Source organism: Mixophyes fleayi, chromosome 6 (genome assembly GCF_038048845.1).
Source record: "Mixophyes fleayi isolate aMixFle1 chromosome 6, aMixFle1.hap1, whole genome shotgun sequence".
In the NCBI taxonomy this organism is placed as follows: Eukaryota; Metazoa; Chordata; class Amphibia; order Anura; family Limnodynastidae; genus Mixophyes; species Mixophyes fleayi.
The window spans coordinates 17,611,155-17,626,898 of record NC_134407.1 but is presented as its reverse complement, the minus strand read 5'-3'; the positions used below and the strand labels follow the sequence as shown (position 1 = coordinate 17,626,898).

General features: G+C 42.3%; 1 protein-coding gene across 5 annotated transcripts in view; it reads left to right on the top strand.

Annotated features, from left to right (window-relative positions):
* Nucleotides 1-15,744, top strand: part of CRTAC1 (cartilage acidic protein 1) — a 534,303-nt gene that overhangs the window by 461,353 nt on the left and 57,206 nt on the right. For all 5 annotated transcript variants that reach the window (XM_075215949.1, XM_075215948.1, XM_075215947.1 and 2 more), the window contains one exon: nt 761-897. In XM_075215949.1, the coding sequence (XP_075072050.1) occupies nt 761-897 (137 nt within the window). The remainder of the gene's footprint in view (nt 1-760; nt 898-15,744) is intronic.

Sequence of the window (15,744 nt, the reverse complement as noted above, 5' to 3'; positions counted from 1 at the left end):
AATAATTGTTTAGTATCATTGTATTCTTTTCCAGGCCTGTCCAACCTGTGGCTCTCCAAATTTCGTGAAGTTACAAGCCCCAGCATGCTTTGCCAGCCAGTAGCAAGTTGATAGCTGCTAGGGTATGCTGGAACTTGTAGTTTGACAACACCTGGAGAGAAACAGGTAGTACAGATCTGGAATATATACTGTTCTGTTCTGTGGTTCTACTTGTACAGAAGAGGTGTACCTGGATTGCAGGGTTTGGGCCACAATGATGGCTCTGAACATAATGGAATTTCTTCAGCCGACTTCCATTTAACTAGTAACAAGGCTATCTGAAGAGTAATGTATTTCATGTACATGTACTGTAATTGCGATGGATATTGAAAAGCATGGCTGACACAAACACGGAAGGGCCTCTGAAAATAATTTGAATCAGGAAACTGGATAAGGTGGAAATGGGGAAAAAAGTTCTGTGTTTTATAAAAATTGTGAATGCAGAATATGATTACATCACTAGGAGTTTCTCAATACTAGACAGTCATGATTAGATAAGGGCACATCATTTTGGCTTTACTGACTCGTAAACTGCTCTATGTCGTTGAATAGATTGTTACAGCTGTTACATGAGTGTATAAAGTCTTTTGTTCCCATTTTAATTTGAAGATTTTTTTGGATTAGGGCATGGTCTCATACAATAGCATCTGAGTTAAGTTAAAGATTTGCCTTTTAAGAACAGATAATTGTGAGTCTTTGTCTCTCTTCTATCTACTAACAGGATATTGCTTCTCAGAAGTTCTCCATGCCTTCTCCAGTCCGCACAGTCATTGCTGCTGATTTCGATAATGATCAGGAGTTGGAAGTCTTTTTTAATAATATCGCCTACAGGGGCTCTTCATCAAACCGTATGTTCAGGTAATATTACAGACTCTAAAAGATTCTCATACATGCTCCAATAAAGTTTTAAAGGGGAATTATACTGAAAAGTATCTAATTGTGAAAGCACTGTGTACTGTACTGTTATACTGTGTACTGTACAGCTATACTGTGTATTGTACTACTATATGGTGCTATACTGTGTACTGTACTGTTATACTGTGCTATACTGTGTACTGTACTGCTATACTGTGCTATACTGTGTACTGTACTGTTATACTGTGCTATACTGTGTACTGTACTGCTATACTGTGCTATACTGTGTACTGTACTGTAATACCCCATTCATACTGCACCAAAAACCCGGGTTTTTGCAGAGGCACGCTGAAAAACCCGGGTCTTGGTGCAGTATGAATAGTCCAACCACAAAATCCCGGGTCTAAAATCCCGGGACTTAGACCCGGGATTTTGCGAGGGGTAATTCCCGGGTTGGACCCCGCTCGCCTGCAGTATGAATGGTGCAACCCGTGTAATTCCCGGGTCTCACCATTCATACTGTAAAAAAAAAAGAATGGGGAAGTAAAAAAAAAAAGATTTTAATTAATAAAAAATACATAACAAATGTTTACTTAACTTATTTTCAGCCAGCGGTGTCTCCGGTGCGTTGCCGGCTGTCAGGGGGACCTCTGGGTACTAAAATGACGTAATTTCTAATGGACTAGAAATGACGTCATTTTAGTACCCAGAGGTACCCCTGACAGCCGGCAACGCACCGGAGACACCGCTAGCTGAAAATAAGTTACGTAAACATTTGTTATGTATTTTTTTTTAATTAAATGACAAATGAGGCTGAATAGGACGAATGCACTTAAAGGGCGACAGGGTTTGTAGTAAGCTGAACACTGACCTGAAGGTGTTAACATGGGTTGGCCCGACCAATGGTAATCCAGTGGGAGGGACCTTGATTGTTATATTTGTTATAGGAGGCTGCACTTCCTGTCTGGTTCATTCCACAGCACGAGATCCCACCCACCCACTCCTTTGGTAGGGTATGTTCGGTGATGTTGCGGTAGGAAGGCACTGCGTTCAGCGGCTGATTTGTGGGCGCATTGGTAGTTGTCGTAGGTCACTGCCCCCTGTTGAGGCACCAGTAACTCCCTTTTTGGCCCTTCGGTGAGGAGGGTCCCTGTTCGACTCGGTGAGGGAGGGCAGAGTGAGTCTTCAAAGGGGCAGTCACTCTGACGCCAACTCAGCGCAAAGTTATGTTGGGATTTGTTCCCCGTGGTGGTGGACGTACGGCGGTTTGCGCCAGTCCACTCGTGATAGTGTTGTCAGCTTGAGAGCTGTGTCGCAGTGCCCTTTCTCCGCCACCATAGGTCTAGTTTAAATTAAAATCATAATAAAAGTTCTGGCAATTTTTTATAACTTATTCAAGTCTCCGTGTCTTTATTTGCATGCAAAGGGTTGTTAGAATTATAAGGTTGATGTAAGGTTTATGAAACATACACGGTGAGCCCTTTAACATATTTTTTACACTTTTTTTTTTCTAAAACCCGGGTCGGGCAGGTGCAGTATGAACCCGCCCGACCTGGGAATCTTGTTATCTATACTGCCCTGTGCCCCAGCAATATCCCAGTTTAACAACCCGGGATATTGCCGGGGCGGCAGTATGAAAGTGGTATTATACTGTGCTATACTATGTACTGTACAGCTATACTGTGCTATACTGTGTACTGTACAGTTATACTATGCTATACTGTGTACTGTACAGTTATACTGTGCTATAATGTGTACTGTACAGCTATACTGTGCTATACTGTGTACTGTACTGCTATACTGTGTACTGTACTGCTATTCTGTGCTATACTGTCTACTGTACAGCTATACTGTGTAATGTACGCTACTGTGTAAAGCGCTACGGAATATGTTGGCGCTATATAAATAACTGATGATGATGATGATGATGATGTACTGCTATACTGTGCTATAATGTGTACTGTATTGCTATACTGTGTACTGTCCTGCTATACTATGTACTGTGTGCGGTACTGCTATACTGTGTACGGTACTGCTATACTGTGCTATAATGAGTACTGTATTGCTATACTGCTATACTGTGTTCTGTACAGCTATACTGTGCTATATTGTGTACTGTACTGCTATACTGTGTACTGTACTCCTATACTATGCTATACTGTGTACTGTACAGCTCTACTATGCTATATTGTGTACTGTACAGCAATACTGTTCTATACCATGTACTGTACTGCTGTACTGTGTACTGTACTATTATAACTGAGATGTAATGTGTACTGTACTGGTGTCACCATACCACCATGCTGGGACCCCAGTAGTCGCCATAGCACCATGCTGGGAGCCCAGTAGTTGCCATACCACCGTGCTGGGGCCCCAGTAGTCACCATACCACCGTGCTGGCGCCCCAGTAGTCGCCATACCACTGTGCTGGGTCCCCAGTAGTCGCCATACCACCATCCTGGGACCCCAGTAGTCACCATACCACCGTGCTGGGTCCCCAGTAGTCGCCATACCACTGTGCTGGGTCCCCAGTAGTCGCCATACCACCGTGCTGGGGCCCCGGTAGTCGCCATACCACCATGCTGGGACCCCAGTAGTCACCATACCACCGTGCTGGGTCCCCAGTAGTCACCATACCACCATGCTGGGACCCCAGTAGTCACCATACCACCGTGCTGGGTCCCCAGTTGTTGCCATACCACCGTGCTGGGTCCCCAGTTGTTGCCATACCACCGTGCTGGGTCCCCAGTAGTCGCCATACCACCATGCTGGGGCCCCAGTAGTCGCCATACCACCATGCTGGGGCCCCAGTAGTCACCATACCACCGTGCTGGCGCCCCAGTAGTCGCCATACCACCATGCTGGGACCCCAGTTGTCGAAGCCCCACTGTTTTGGCGCCTCAATAGAGGAGGTTCCCAATAGAATTTATTGCACATGCATACTCACCAATAGTCCTCATTTTATATCACCCAAAGGGCGTGAGGTACTGCCAAGAATGGGTGTGGTCAGTTGGATCAGGGAATAGCCTAATTTATTCTCATTGTCCGCTTTCTATATAGAGCATCTTTAAAATGCTCAACACAATTACAATCTGGTTTATCTGCTCTGGTTGCTGATATGGAACATCCTGTAAAATGTTCCAATGCTCCAGATTATGCAGCTAGATGTAAGTACAGTTCTTACTGCACACTCTTATAATAAAGTAGTCTGGCTCTAGTGGAGTCTGTCTCCTTCATACTGCTCCAAAGTTATATGATCGAGATTTGTGACAGTCAGGGGGTCCCAATATAGATTTTGGTAAACTATTTAGAGCACCCGGTCACAGGTCGTCCATCACTGATCTAGTTTAATGTAACTGTAGAATATATATTATTTCACCAACGTAACTTCTTGATTATTAGGATAAACAGTTTTACAATGTAGGACGCTTTTCATTCTAGTTTGTCAAACTTTACAATTCGAAAACAGAGAATAGACGATAACCTGTAAGATTACACTCACAGAACAAGTGCTCGTTAACATTTTTTACTCTTATTTTTACATATAACTTTAGTTTAAACTTTGTACTTTAATTCAACCTGCACTTCTTTAGATTTCAGCTATTGGCTCTAGGCTAAATGTATCAAGCTGAGAGTTTTCCGGCGGGTTAGGAAAACCAGTCAGATTCTAGCTATCATTTATTTAGTACATTCATCATCTATCATCATCATCATCTATTTATTTATATAGTGCCACTAATTCCGCAGCGCTGTACAGAGAACTCACTCACATCAGTCATTGCCCCATTGAAGCTTACAATCTATATCCCCTAACATATATGCACAGACCGAGAGAGTCTAAGCGCAATTTAATAGCAGCCAATTAGTACATTCTACAAAATGATAGCTAGAATCTGATTGGTTACTATAGGCAACATCTCCACTTTTCAAACTCTCCTGAAAACTCTCAGCTTGATACATTTACCCCTCTGAGTCTTTCAAGAATTAATTAAATAGGGGGAATGGAGGCCGGTGGGCACATTTCCCCCGCACCCAGCTCTGCACAGTGGCACCTCCCATTTCTTCAGTGGTAACCGTGGCACAAATGAAGGTGTGCCAGGGGAGAGAGAAATTCACTATACAAGGCATCAAGGGAGGACTGACGACTCAGCAGCCTATTAGGAACATTTAAAGGAAAAAATATGCAGGTGGCCCAGTGAGCCAGCCCAAGCTAGACCACTATGGGACCGCCCCCCCCCCCCCGCCCCCAAGCCCAGCCTGCCACTGCATGACAGGGCTCTGGGTTACTCAGAAGGACATGTCTAAATATGGACACCTCTTGCTTTACACAGTATGGAAATGAGTTTAAACATTAGAACTCACGTATGTGATTTTGAAATACAGAATGAATCTGTCTGGAAACTTTGGCATGATAGATACAAATGTATTGAGAAGAAAATCTCATTAAGCAGTACAGGACACCAGGAGTTTATAAGCAATAATCCCCTTGAACTTGCAGCTATTTTTAAACCGATGTAGAATATATGTTTTAGGCAATCCTGTTCCAATTTTGTAGAACTAATTTCTGAATCTCTGAGACACGGAGAACTTCTGTCTAATCCGCAGAATGTCACCTCCCATCGTCAGACAATTAAAAATCTAGGACTCCAACTTCCAACCTTGGAATGTTATAGTACAGTTCAAATCAAGTCCCCTCCAGGCTGCTTATTTGTGTGAAATGAGGGAGAACTAATACTTGATTTCCCTGGCAGCTTAGATGGGAAACCTGTGGCAGAGATGAAGGGAAAATAAGTTGAAGTAAAATGCATTGCTGACGTAAAAAGGTTTCTTGGAGGATGACAGCCGTATGTAGGCAGCTAAGCGTTTTTATTCAGTATATTTCTATTTTTAATACGGTATGGAAATGGTAACAGCGTTAAACAGGAATACAGTAAAATGTGATTTATGTTACCAGAGATGTACAAAATGCATAACGGGGAAGCTCCCCTCGACTCACACCACACGTAGCAACCTTTAGCACCATCCCAATGAAGACACGGACACCAAATTAAAGTTGGAATAAATGAATAGGATTTATTAACTGGCATTGTAAATTTTACCTAAATAGAAGCTAAATGAGACTGTAGAGCGGACGAGAGCAGGGCAGTTAGCAACAGCAAAACTAATAAAGGTGGAAAGGTCAGACCATAGTTCCACCAACCCAGGATCATACTTTATCTATTGGCCGGTGCTAAAAATCAAGTCCAACGGCAAGACTACACCCCCTTACCAACCGCCAGTATAGATCTGAAAATACCGGCCTAGGGTCCTCCTCACAGGCGGACCAACCATACAATGACACCATGAACAAAAGGGGGGTAGTGACCTATGACAAGATCAACAGAGCAACATATGCACACTTACCGACTGCACTGCTCTACTACCTGGTCTAACTCTCATGAACTTTACCTGACCACCTACCAAATTCAACTTGAATGGAGGGAGGGAGGAATCTGAAAGCAGGAACACTCTGAGTCATGCATGAGCTGCTTATAACTGTGTAAAGGTACCATCCCCTTTTAGCCCCTATTGGCCGACACTCTGAGGAAGCCATATATGATTTGTGAATCATCAAGTCACTCACCCACATGATTTTAACTTTGTTTTGTCTAAAGGCCACACTACTCTTATATCACCTCTTGTCATTGGCTTCTGCCTTTTGAGACTTTTGTCAAGGTACAAAATATTAAAGCACAGGGTCAAAGTATTGAAGGCACCAAGCCTTAATAATAGATATGGACATACCATAAAATATGAATCTGTGTCCAGCGGCTTCTATAATTAGCAGTAAGTAAGCTAGGGGACAACAGCCAGGATTGGGCTTGCAGAAGAGGAAAAAAATGGGACATAATGTCTATACAATTCCCGCATACGTCTCATGGGGTGATAAATAATGTACAACCATCATAGGAACCATTATAGGGCTTCTAATTCACTTAAGTAAATTAGGTGTTATGAAAAATAAATTATAAAAAAAAAAAATAGTCCTGGGAAAATAGGGACACATAGGCAGGGGAGGGCTGGCAAATTTTAGCCTATTAGGAACATTTTAAAGGAAAATTAATGCAGATGGCCCATTGACCCAGTCCAAGGTAGTCCACTATGGGACTGGCCCGGGGGACAGATGCCCCCCTGCCTCCCAATCCAGCCAGCTCCTGCACATAGGGGATAGGGACAAGGAGCTAGACACCAATTGCCCCTTGGCTGCATTTTGTAGGTGAGGACATATCCTGCAGCGAGGTGCATTGCTACCAATCTGAAGGTGTCCACGGAGGTCTGATCATGTATTGATGTTGCTGGTAACAAGCTAATGGGTGCACCGCAGTCTCAGCATAGGGTGTTGGCAATGAGTGCAGTGTAAGTGTTGCATCCGTCCTTTACCATTATATATTATACCATTTATTCTCATGATAATAAAACCTCAAGCTTTAGTTACTATTTTTCTCAAAGTCGGAGCTAATTTAGTGTTCATTATATTGTCCAGTGTATTCTGTCTAATTAATTAGTTAGGTCTCAGAATGGGAGTCTATGCTTATTTCTTTTGTTGTGAGATATTCACTAATTGCTTTAAATGTCAGGAAACTAGATCAGATCTCCGCCTTTCTTTTCAGTGTATTTCTATAAACGGAGGTTATGCTGCATGCCAGAGAAGTTTGCTCAATATACTGTATATGGGCTGTCTGATACAACCAGTGGTATAAGTAGGTGGGAGGGGAGATTGTTTAGGAAATTGTTTTTGGTTCACAGTTTCCATAAGAATAGGGGTTTAAAGAACTGAGATATTACAACCTTCAATAATCACTTTGTCACTGCAGGGCTGGCCTTTAATCACTCACCTGCACGCAACCTATGCTCCCAGCTCGCTACTTTTCCAATCTAGTTCCCCAGATGCAGTCTTATCATTCTATCCTATCTTATTAAGAGGTTGCAGATATCCTCCTCCAGTTGAACATCAGAAAGGTGCTGTCTCTGATATCTTTGACCCATACTAACTAAACATTACTTATGATCACTTGGCCATACCTGTAGCACATCTTTTCAACATCTCTGTTTCTCAAGAGAGCCTCACCAAACCTGTGGCAGAACACAGATGTTATCCTATTGTAAGTTTGGAAACCCCTGTGATCTAAACAAATGAAGACTTATCTCCCTTTGCAGAGTATTATTGTCTAGATCACAAAGAATTTGATGGCAGTAGGGGTAACTGGGCAAAGAGTCTAACAAGCCACCGGTGTTCACCAGGGACCCACCCAAGGAGGTATGGGCTTAGTGGCATGATACGTGCAAGTTACGGCACTCAATGTCGGTCACTGGTGAAGCAGCAGGTGTCACAAACTTACCTGCTTCACACTCCTGCATTGCTGATTTTCTCTCCCTCTGTGTAGAACTCAGCACTTCCTGTTTCGTGCGGTCTCGTGACCTGGCTGGGAGGCGGCATAGTCTTTCTGCAGAGTACATAAACCTCACTCTGTGACTGTAGCAGTGTAAGAGCAACAAGTGTCTCAGGTCATCTGACTCCCGCTCCTTGTTCGGTTCCTGTGCACTCGCTCCCTGAGTTGCTATCCTCTTCATTGACCGCTTGTGTACCAGACCCTGGCTCCGTTCTGATTATCCATCTGCCTCCTGACTCTGTACCTTATTGTCCGCCTCTGTACCATACCCCGGCTTGTTCTGACACTCCACCTGCCACCAGTACCTATTATTAACCATTCATGTATTTATTCAGACTCTGATTGCTGCCAGTTGCTTCTTCCTCTCCTACTGTGTTCAGTATCGTGTGTTACACCTAGTGACAGGCCAGGGGACCCGAGACCTACAAGTTCTCGACAGCTAAGTCCATGCTGCCTTGCAGAAGTTCTTGATTCTTGGAGAATCCATTAGACTCCGCACCCTTGGTTGGCCAGCGCCAATCTAGGTTAACACAAGGAACCCTACCTCTGAAATCATTACAGCAGGTGAACAGAAAGATCAGATAAGATTGGCACCAAGAAGATGAACTGGAGCCAAATCAGAAACCAAAGGGACGGTGAAGACAAGTCAAATATTGAACCGTAGAGTCAGGATGAAGCCAATTTGGAATCCACTAGAATAGTAAGGAAAGCAGGGTCCAAGCCAGGAAATCGATAGAGCAGAATCAGGATCGAGTCACCAGCAGCCAAGGTCAAATCTAGGAATCAAATAGACAAGTATAATGATGCTGGAGTAGGACACAAGGAAACCCAATACTCTGGCAGCCCATGGGTGTCAGAGTCTGCCTTATATATGCAGAAGTAGATTGGAATTGACAGTCAGTGACATTGCTGACCACTGACAGGGGAAATGAGAATCTGTCCAGCGCATGTGCAGACCGCAAACACAGGAAGCCGGGGTACCGCACCCCGATGCTAGGCAGCAGCCACGCTCACCCGGCGGCGAGAAGGTGGCTGTCCTTGCACCGGAGAGAGGACACAGGGCCGCCACCCTGTGACCAGGAATGAGTTCTCTCCCTGTGTCAGCATCTCTCTAAAGAGCAAATCTCCTTTGTTCTCACTTCACTACATCTGGACTGGTTTTCCTGGATAAAGAATCTAATCGATTATTCATAATATTCAAATAGGCACCTAAATCCTTTATGGCCTTATCTTAATAGAGCAGAGCGGGGCCACTTCTGAGCATGTGTGGTACAGCGCATGTGCCCAGCGCGCACATACCCGACAAGCATATTATCAGAAGAGGCCACCGTGCTCTATTGAGAGCATATAGGGAACATCTGTGAGGGTGTGAGTTGAGGGTTTGGAGGTGGGGCGACCTGGCATTGCAGACCCCCCCATTCTATGGCCCGTACCCACCACAACCCAACATCCAGAGAGCTTGGAAATGATGTGCAAATCATCCATCTCCATTTTATTGGACATAATGTGTCTCCATCCAGTGTCCTTGTACATCCACCAAGTTAACCATCTAGTCTGAGCCGATAATATAGTCTTAGACAAGAAAGTAATCTCAAGCTGTTAGGAAGTTTCTCATTGTAGCTGGATAGAAAACAGTTGTATTTATCACAGAAAAAATTACATACGTTTATTTGTCAAATCACTATTTACAAGGTGATCTGACGTCTAAGAAAAAAATGCTCTTTTAGTGTTAACTGAGTATATTTGTTGTAATAAAACAGTAAACTAAGTCAATGTGCGTATATATATCTACACCTCATTGTATGTATCTGCTAGCCCGTGTCATAGTACATTAGGCTCAGAGCCACTTTCACAGCTTGACTTTGCACTTGACCTTTTGGCTGATTAGAATGCATACTGGTCCCTTATGCCTCTTAATTCTGGATTAATGTAAAAACTAGAGGGAAAGAAAAGTGACGAATGTCCCCTTTCTACTCGGGCGTTTGTCCATTACAATTCTCCCCATTCTGTCCCTCCCTTTACAAACTGTCCCTCTTATATACTGCATAGAATAATTTGTTCATTGGCTCTGAAAAGTGACTGACAGGCTTCTACATTTTTAATAGTAACGACGATCTGTATCAGTGCTGTCAAAGAACTTACATTAAGACGACCTTATACTTTGTACAACTATGTCCCCATTGGTCGAGTACTATAAAACATGTCCTATATTAGGGTCTATGGAGGTTGCCATGGATGTTAGGGTCTGTGAAAAGCCTTATTTTTTAAGAAATGTGAAGTATTGTCTCTTTTGTGAAGTCACCACAAACCACTTGACACCTATAATAAATGCAACATTACTATGCCCATCCAGTATATTATTATGTACTTTAGTGGTGTTTGTGGCTTTATAAACTGTAGCAAGTTGTGCTTTATTATATTGAGAAAGCCAGTCCCATCTATTTGTAGAGTTACTAAATATGACTTTTTAAGTAGTATATAGCAACTAAACACTGTCTACTGTACTGTAAAATAGAAACAAACTCTTTCTGTATTGACCGTCTTGCTTTTATTATACAGCAAAGTGTTAGGCTGGTTACCCACTGGGGTTGCATTGGCAGCAAAAAATGCATTTTCACATGCATACTGCATTTGAAAATGCATAGAAGTGCTATGCCTTTGTGCATGCATTTGATATGCAGTTCACATTTGGATAAACATGGTTGATATGCAGTGGATGTGTTTGCATGCGGTTCAGAGGATTTCCCATTAATTTCAATGCAGTTTTCAGTATGTACGCTTAATGAAGAAGCACCATTGAAATATATGGGCTATTGAAAACAATGTAAGAGAGTTAATTTAAAATATATACATCAAATCGGGCTGCATGCCCCCCTACATATTACTCAGCCAGGCTGGAGTGTGGATTGCCCCTTTATTAGCAGGCCAAGTTTGGTCAGTACAGAGCTGAAGCCCTACGCTGAAAGGCACTGTGGCTCTCCCTGACACCTCTGTACTGTGGCCATTGGGGTGATATAGAACATTGGGGGTCCCAGCAATGATCATAAAAATGGTAATTTGTCCATAAGATCCTATTCTATTGAACTAAAAAAGTATTACAATATAAATAAAAAAGTTCCATACCGTAATTCACAGGAAAATCATCTTCTTTGAATCCAGGAAAAAATAATTTTTCTTTTAATCCACTAGGATTAGAAATAAAAAAAATGTAAAATAATGCAACTGCTCCATTTGGAACTCTATCACAAAATGAGCTGATGGTGAGGTGGAGTCCTGGGAACTCCCTGCTTTGAACAAACATCAATTTGCCTAGGTTTCCTTCGGGTGCTCCGGATTCCTCCCACAAGCCAAAAACATACTAGTAGGTTAATTGGCTGCTATCAAAATTGACCCTAGTCTGTGTGTGTGTGTCTGAGTGTAGGTTAGGGAATTTAGACAGTAAGCTCTATTAGGGTAGGGACTGATGTGAGGGAGTTCTCTGTGCAGCGCTGCAGAATTGGTGGCACTATATAAGTAAATAGATGATGATGATTCATTGAATCTGGTAAAAACAATTACCAGTGCTCTGCAGTTCCTTTCATCTATTCATTTCTAATGCCCATTCATTTCAATGGGGTTTCTGCATGTAGAACATAACCCTATTGAAATGAATGGGCCATTGACATGAATATGAATAATACACAACACTGGTTAGATGTCTAGTGGTCTTTTTCTAGGTAACAAGCTTTTGAATGCACTGAAATCTAAGAAGCTGCATCTAAAATCACATGCAGCATCATAAACACACACAGACACAAGTATGAATGCATGTGAATGTGGAATAGACATTGTAATAGGATTGTTTTTTGACCAGCACCAACTCACCCACCTGTCACCAACGAACGAAATAATTTTGTTTTGTTCTTTTGGGTGCATTGATGGGCATGGATCTATTTACCCTGATTGACTATGTTATATTTTGTCTGCGAATACATTTTTTCCTTGGCACAAATGGATTTAACAGTGAGGTTCTGAAGTAGAAGATGATGGACTGACATACTAGGTGGGCTGCACATGGCTTGTTTGGACTTACAAATGTCTGACATGTTGTTTCCTGCCCAGCTGTTCTTTCCCACTGCATAAACCGGAAGTTGAAAGCCTCTGGAGCCCCTTTCACACCACAAAAGCAATTAAGTGTTTAAAGCACAGACTTGCTCTTGACCAACTTGGATTAAACCTTTCATCAACTGGTTTGAGCAAACATTGTTCTCCCCTGGACTCTGCTATACTCCTTGACACCAACCACCATCCCCACCCATCTCCAACCCCTAGGCATCTCCCAGCCAATCCTAAAGCAAGAGACTTCAGAATAAGCATTCAGGGTGGGATTTTTCTCATGGAAATTTTGGACTAGTTAAAAGAGCCCTGTAAGGGCAAAACTGGGTATTCATGGATCATCTGAGCCTAGTGTTAGAGATCTGTCCCTTACCAGTTCCATTATTGTTCCTTCCCTTAATCCTGCATCAGCATACCTCTGCTCCATTGGGAGCTGCTTGCGAGTCTGCCCTCCTGGTGTGCCTACCGGAGTAAGGTGACTGGAGGTCCAGACTTCTACCACGCTTGTAGAGAGTGTGTGGCCAAGCGACAAGGCCCAGCAAGAGGACAGGATCAGATCGATAGGACAGCCAACAATTCTACATCAATCATTGGGCCAGACGTGATACTTCTACAGCGAAGGTGGGAAATTTGAATTTACCCCCTGGACTAGGAAAAATCCACGTTCATCGATTGGCTGGGAATTCCTTTGCTTAGTGACCGAAATCCCTGTTATTACTACATGGAATAGGATTACATATTGTATAGTGCTCCTAGAGGCGTATCCTCGTTGGATTTGCTACAGAGACATCATTAGGACCACTTTTCTATCACTACAACTTGGTGTGGACATTGCTATCTTTTGGCAGAGTAAGCTGTAATTGTAACATGGCCAGAAACTGTATAACTGACATTCCACGTATTGGTGTATTGCATATCCTTGATCCTACAGACGTTTGTACGAATGGACACATAGCGAATACTGAAATATTGACTAAGGGACGCTGAGGGGGATTCCTTTGAGTTTGGTGAAGGTGCTAGTGTTTACCATTTACAGTTTATATTCACATTCTGTAATAAAAGATTCATCCTTCTCTTCTTGCCGTGTGATCCCAAGAACTCGAAGGTCCCAGGGATATCTAGCGAGCTTAGGCTCTAACCCGCTGGTATCCTGACAGACGTGGAATGGAGTTTATGTTTACATGCATTTGTATGCTTTGTACTCGTTTTTAAAAATGCAAATCGGGTGCAGCACTTAAAACGCCAGTGAGAAATAGCCCTTCAAATCTAGAGTTCCAGTTATGGCTCTTACAATGGTGCCTGGTTATTTTCTATACAGGGAAGCGCACTAAGTGCTATTCCTGTATTTTAATAAAGTGTGAAGAAATTGGCTCTCTTCAGATACTCTAATTGTCTCAACTTTCACGAGCCTCACCTCCATTTCTGACACTGGAAATGACTTCTAGTTTCTAAATTGTCACTATGGAACTAGCAGCTCACACATTCTTATATCATACACAGTTCTAAATGTCCTACAAAGGATAAAGGTCAGAAAGCTTAATTGTGTTTTTGCTTTTCTCTCAAGGAAAGTTTCCGTAACATTACAGATCTCTCTTTTGTTGTATGTGAATGGTCTTTAAATGTGCCGATACAAAGAGCCCTGGCTGCCCGCAGCTGTGAGATGCATACAGCACAAATTGGCACTTTCTGTTAATAGCGTGGCTTGGCGAGCACAGAATACAGAACAGTCCATTTGCATCAGTGTGGAAGCGGATTCTCATTTTCTTTTTGTGAATGGGGAGCCAACAGTCTGCATTTGTCGACTGCATTCTGAAGTGGTTTATTTGCCCGACGAGCCCAGAGACACCTTTCGGCGGATTTGATTGGCGTGCAGAAATTAACATTAATAGTAATCTCTTTCATTCCTCTGTAAATGTCACAAGCTTTCCGCGGCAGTGCTTTGAGAGCACCGATTTATAATTCATGATTCTGGAATTAGGCAATATTATATACAATTTGCCAAGAGCAAACCATATTACTGCTTAAATAATAGTATGTAAACTACTGTAGCTGAGCGCTAGACATTTCTAGCATGGGAGCCTCAACATTTATTTAACGTGTACAGTACACGTTGTACCCCTTTGTGATGGTAGGTGTTGACCAAGTACTACCTAAAGTGTGTAACTTTTAAAGTACTGACTAGTGTGTGTAGGTTTATTCAAAGTAATCCCCAGTGTGTGCAACTTTATTCAGATTACTCCCCAATGTGTGTATCTTTATTCTAAGTAATCCCTAATATGTGTAACATTAATTAAAGTACTCCCCAATATGTGTAACTTTATTCAAAGTACTACCTAATGTGTGTAACATTAATTAAAGTACTCCCCAATGTGCGTAACTTTATTTAAAGTACTCCCCAATGTGTGTAACTTTATTTAAAGTACTCCCCAATGTGTGTAACTTTATTTAAAGTACTCCCTAATGTGTGTAACTTTAATCAGATTACACCCCAATGTATGCAACATTACTTATAGTACTCCCTAATGTGTGTACGTTTATTCAAGGTTTTCCCTATTGTGTGTGACTTATTCAGAATAACGTCTAATGCTGTGTAACTTTATTTAAAGTACTTCCTAATGTGTATAACATTATTGAAAGTACCCTTTAATGTGTGTAACTGTATTCAAAGTTCCCCTTAATGTGTGCAAATGTATTTAAAGTACCACAGAATGTGTGTAATGTTATTCAAAGTATTCCCCAATTTGTGTAACGTTATTCAAAGCACTCCCTAATGTATGCAACCTTATTCAAAGTACCACCTAGTGTATGTAACTTTATTCAAAGTACCACCTAGTGTATGTAACTTTATTCAAAGTACCACCTAGTGCAGGCCTGTCCAACCTGCGGCCCTCCAGATGTTGTGAAACTACAAGCCCCAGCATGCTTTACCAGTAGACAACCTGTTGATAGCTGGAAGGGCATGCTGGCACTTGTAGTTTCACAACATCTGGAGGGCCGCAGGTTGGACAGGCCTGACCTAGTGTATGCAACTTTATTCAAAGTACCCCTTAATGTGTGTAACTTTATTCAAAGCACCTAGATTCTAGAGTAAACAAGATAATGTTGAGAATTTTCACCAAGTCATTGATCCGCTGTTGTACACAGCTGCTCTGTGATATCTACATGCACAAGATCTCCACAACTTTATTGAAACATACAGTAATTGGTTTTCCAACAGCATGTGGTCTGCTTCTGGCAATGCATAAACAAATGTCTGATTACCATACTAATGTTTTTATATTCGTCCACATCTGTGTTGTACAATAGACTTCAAAATACTGTACAT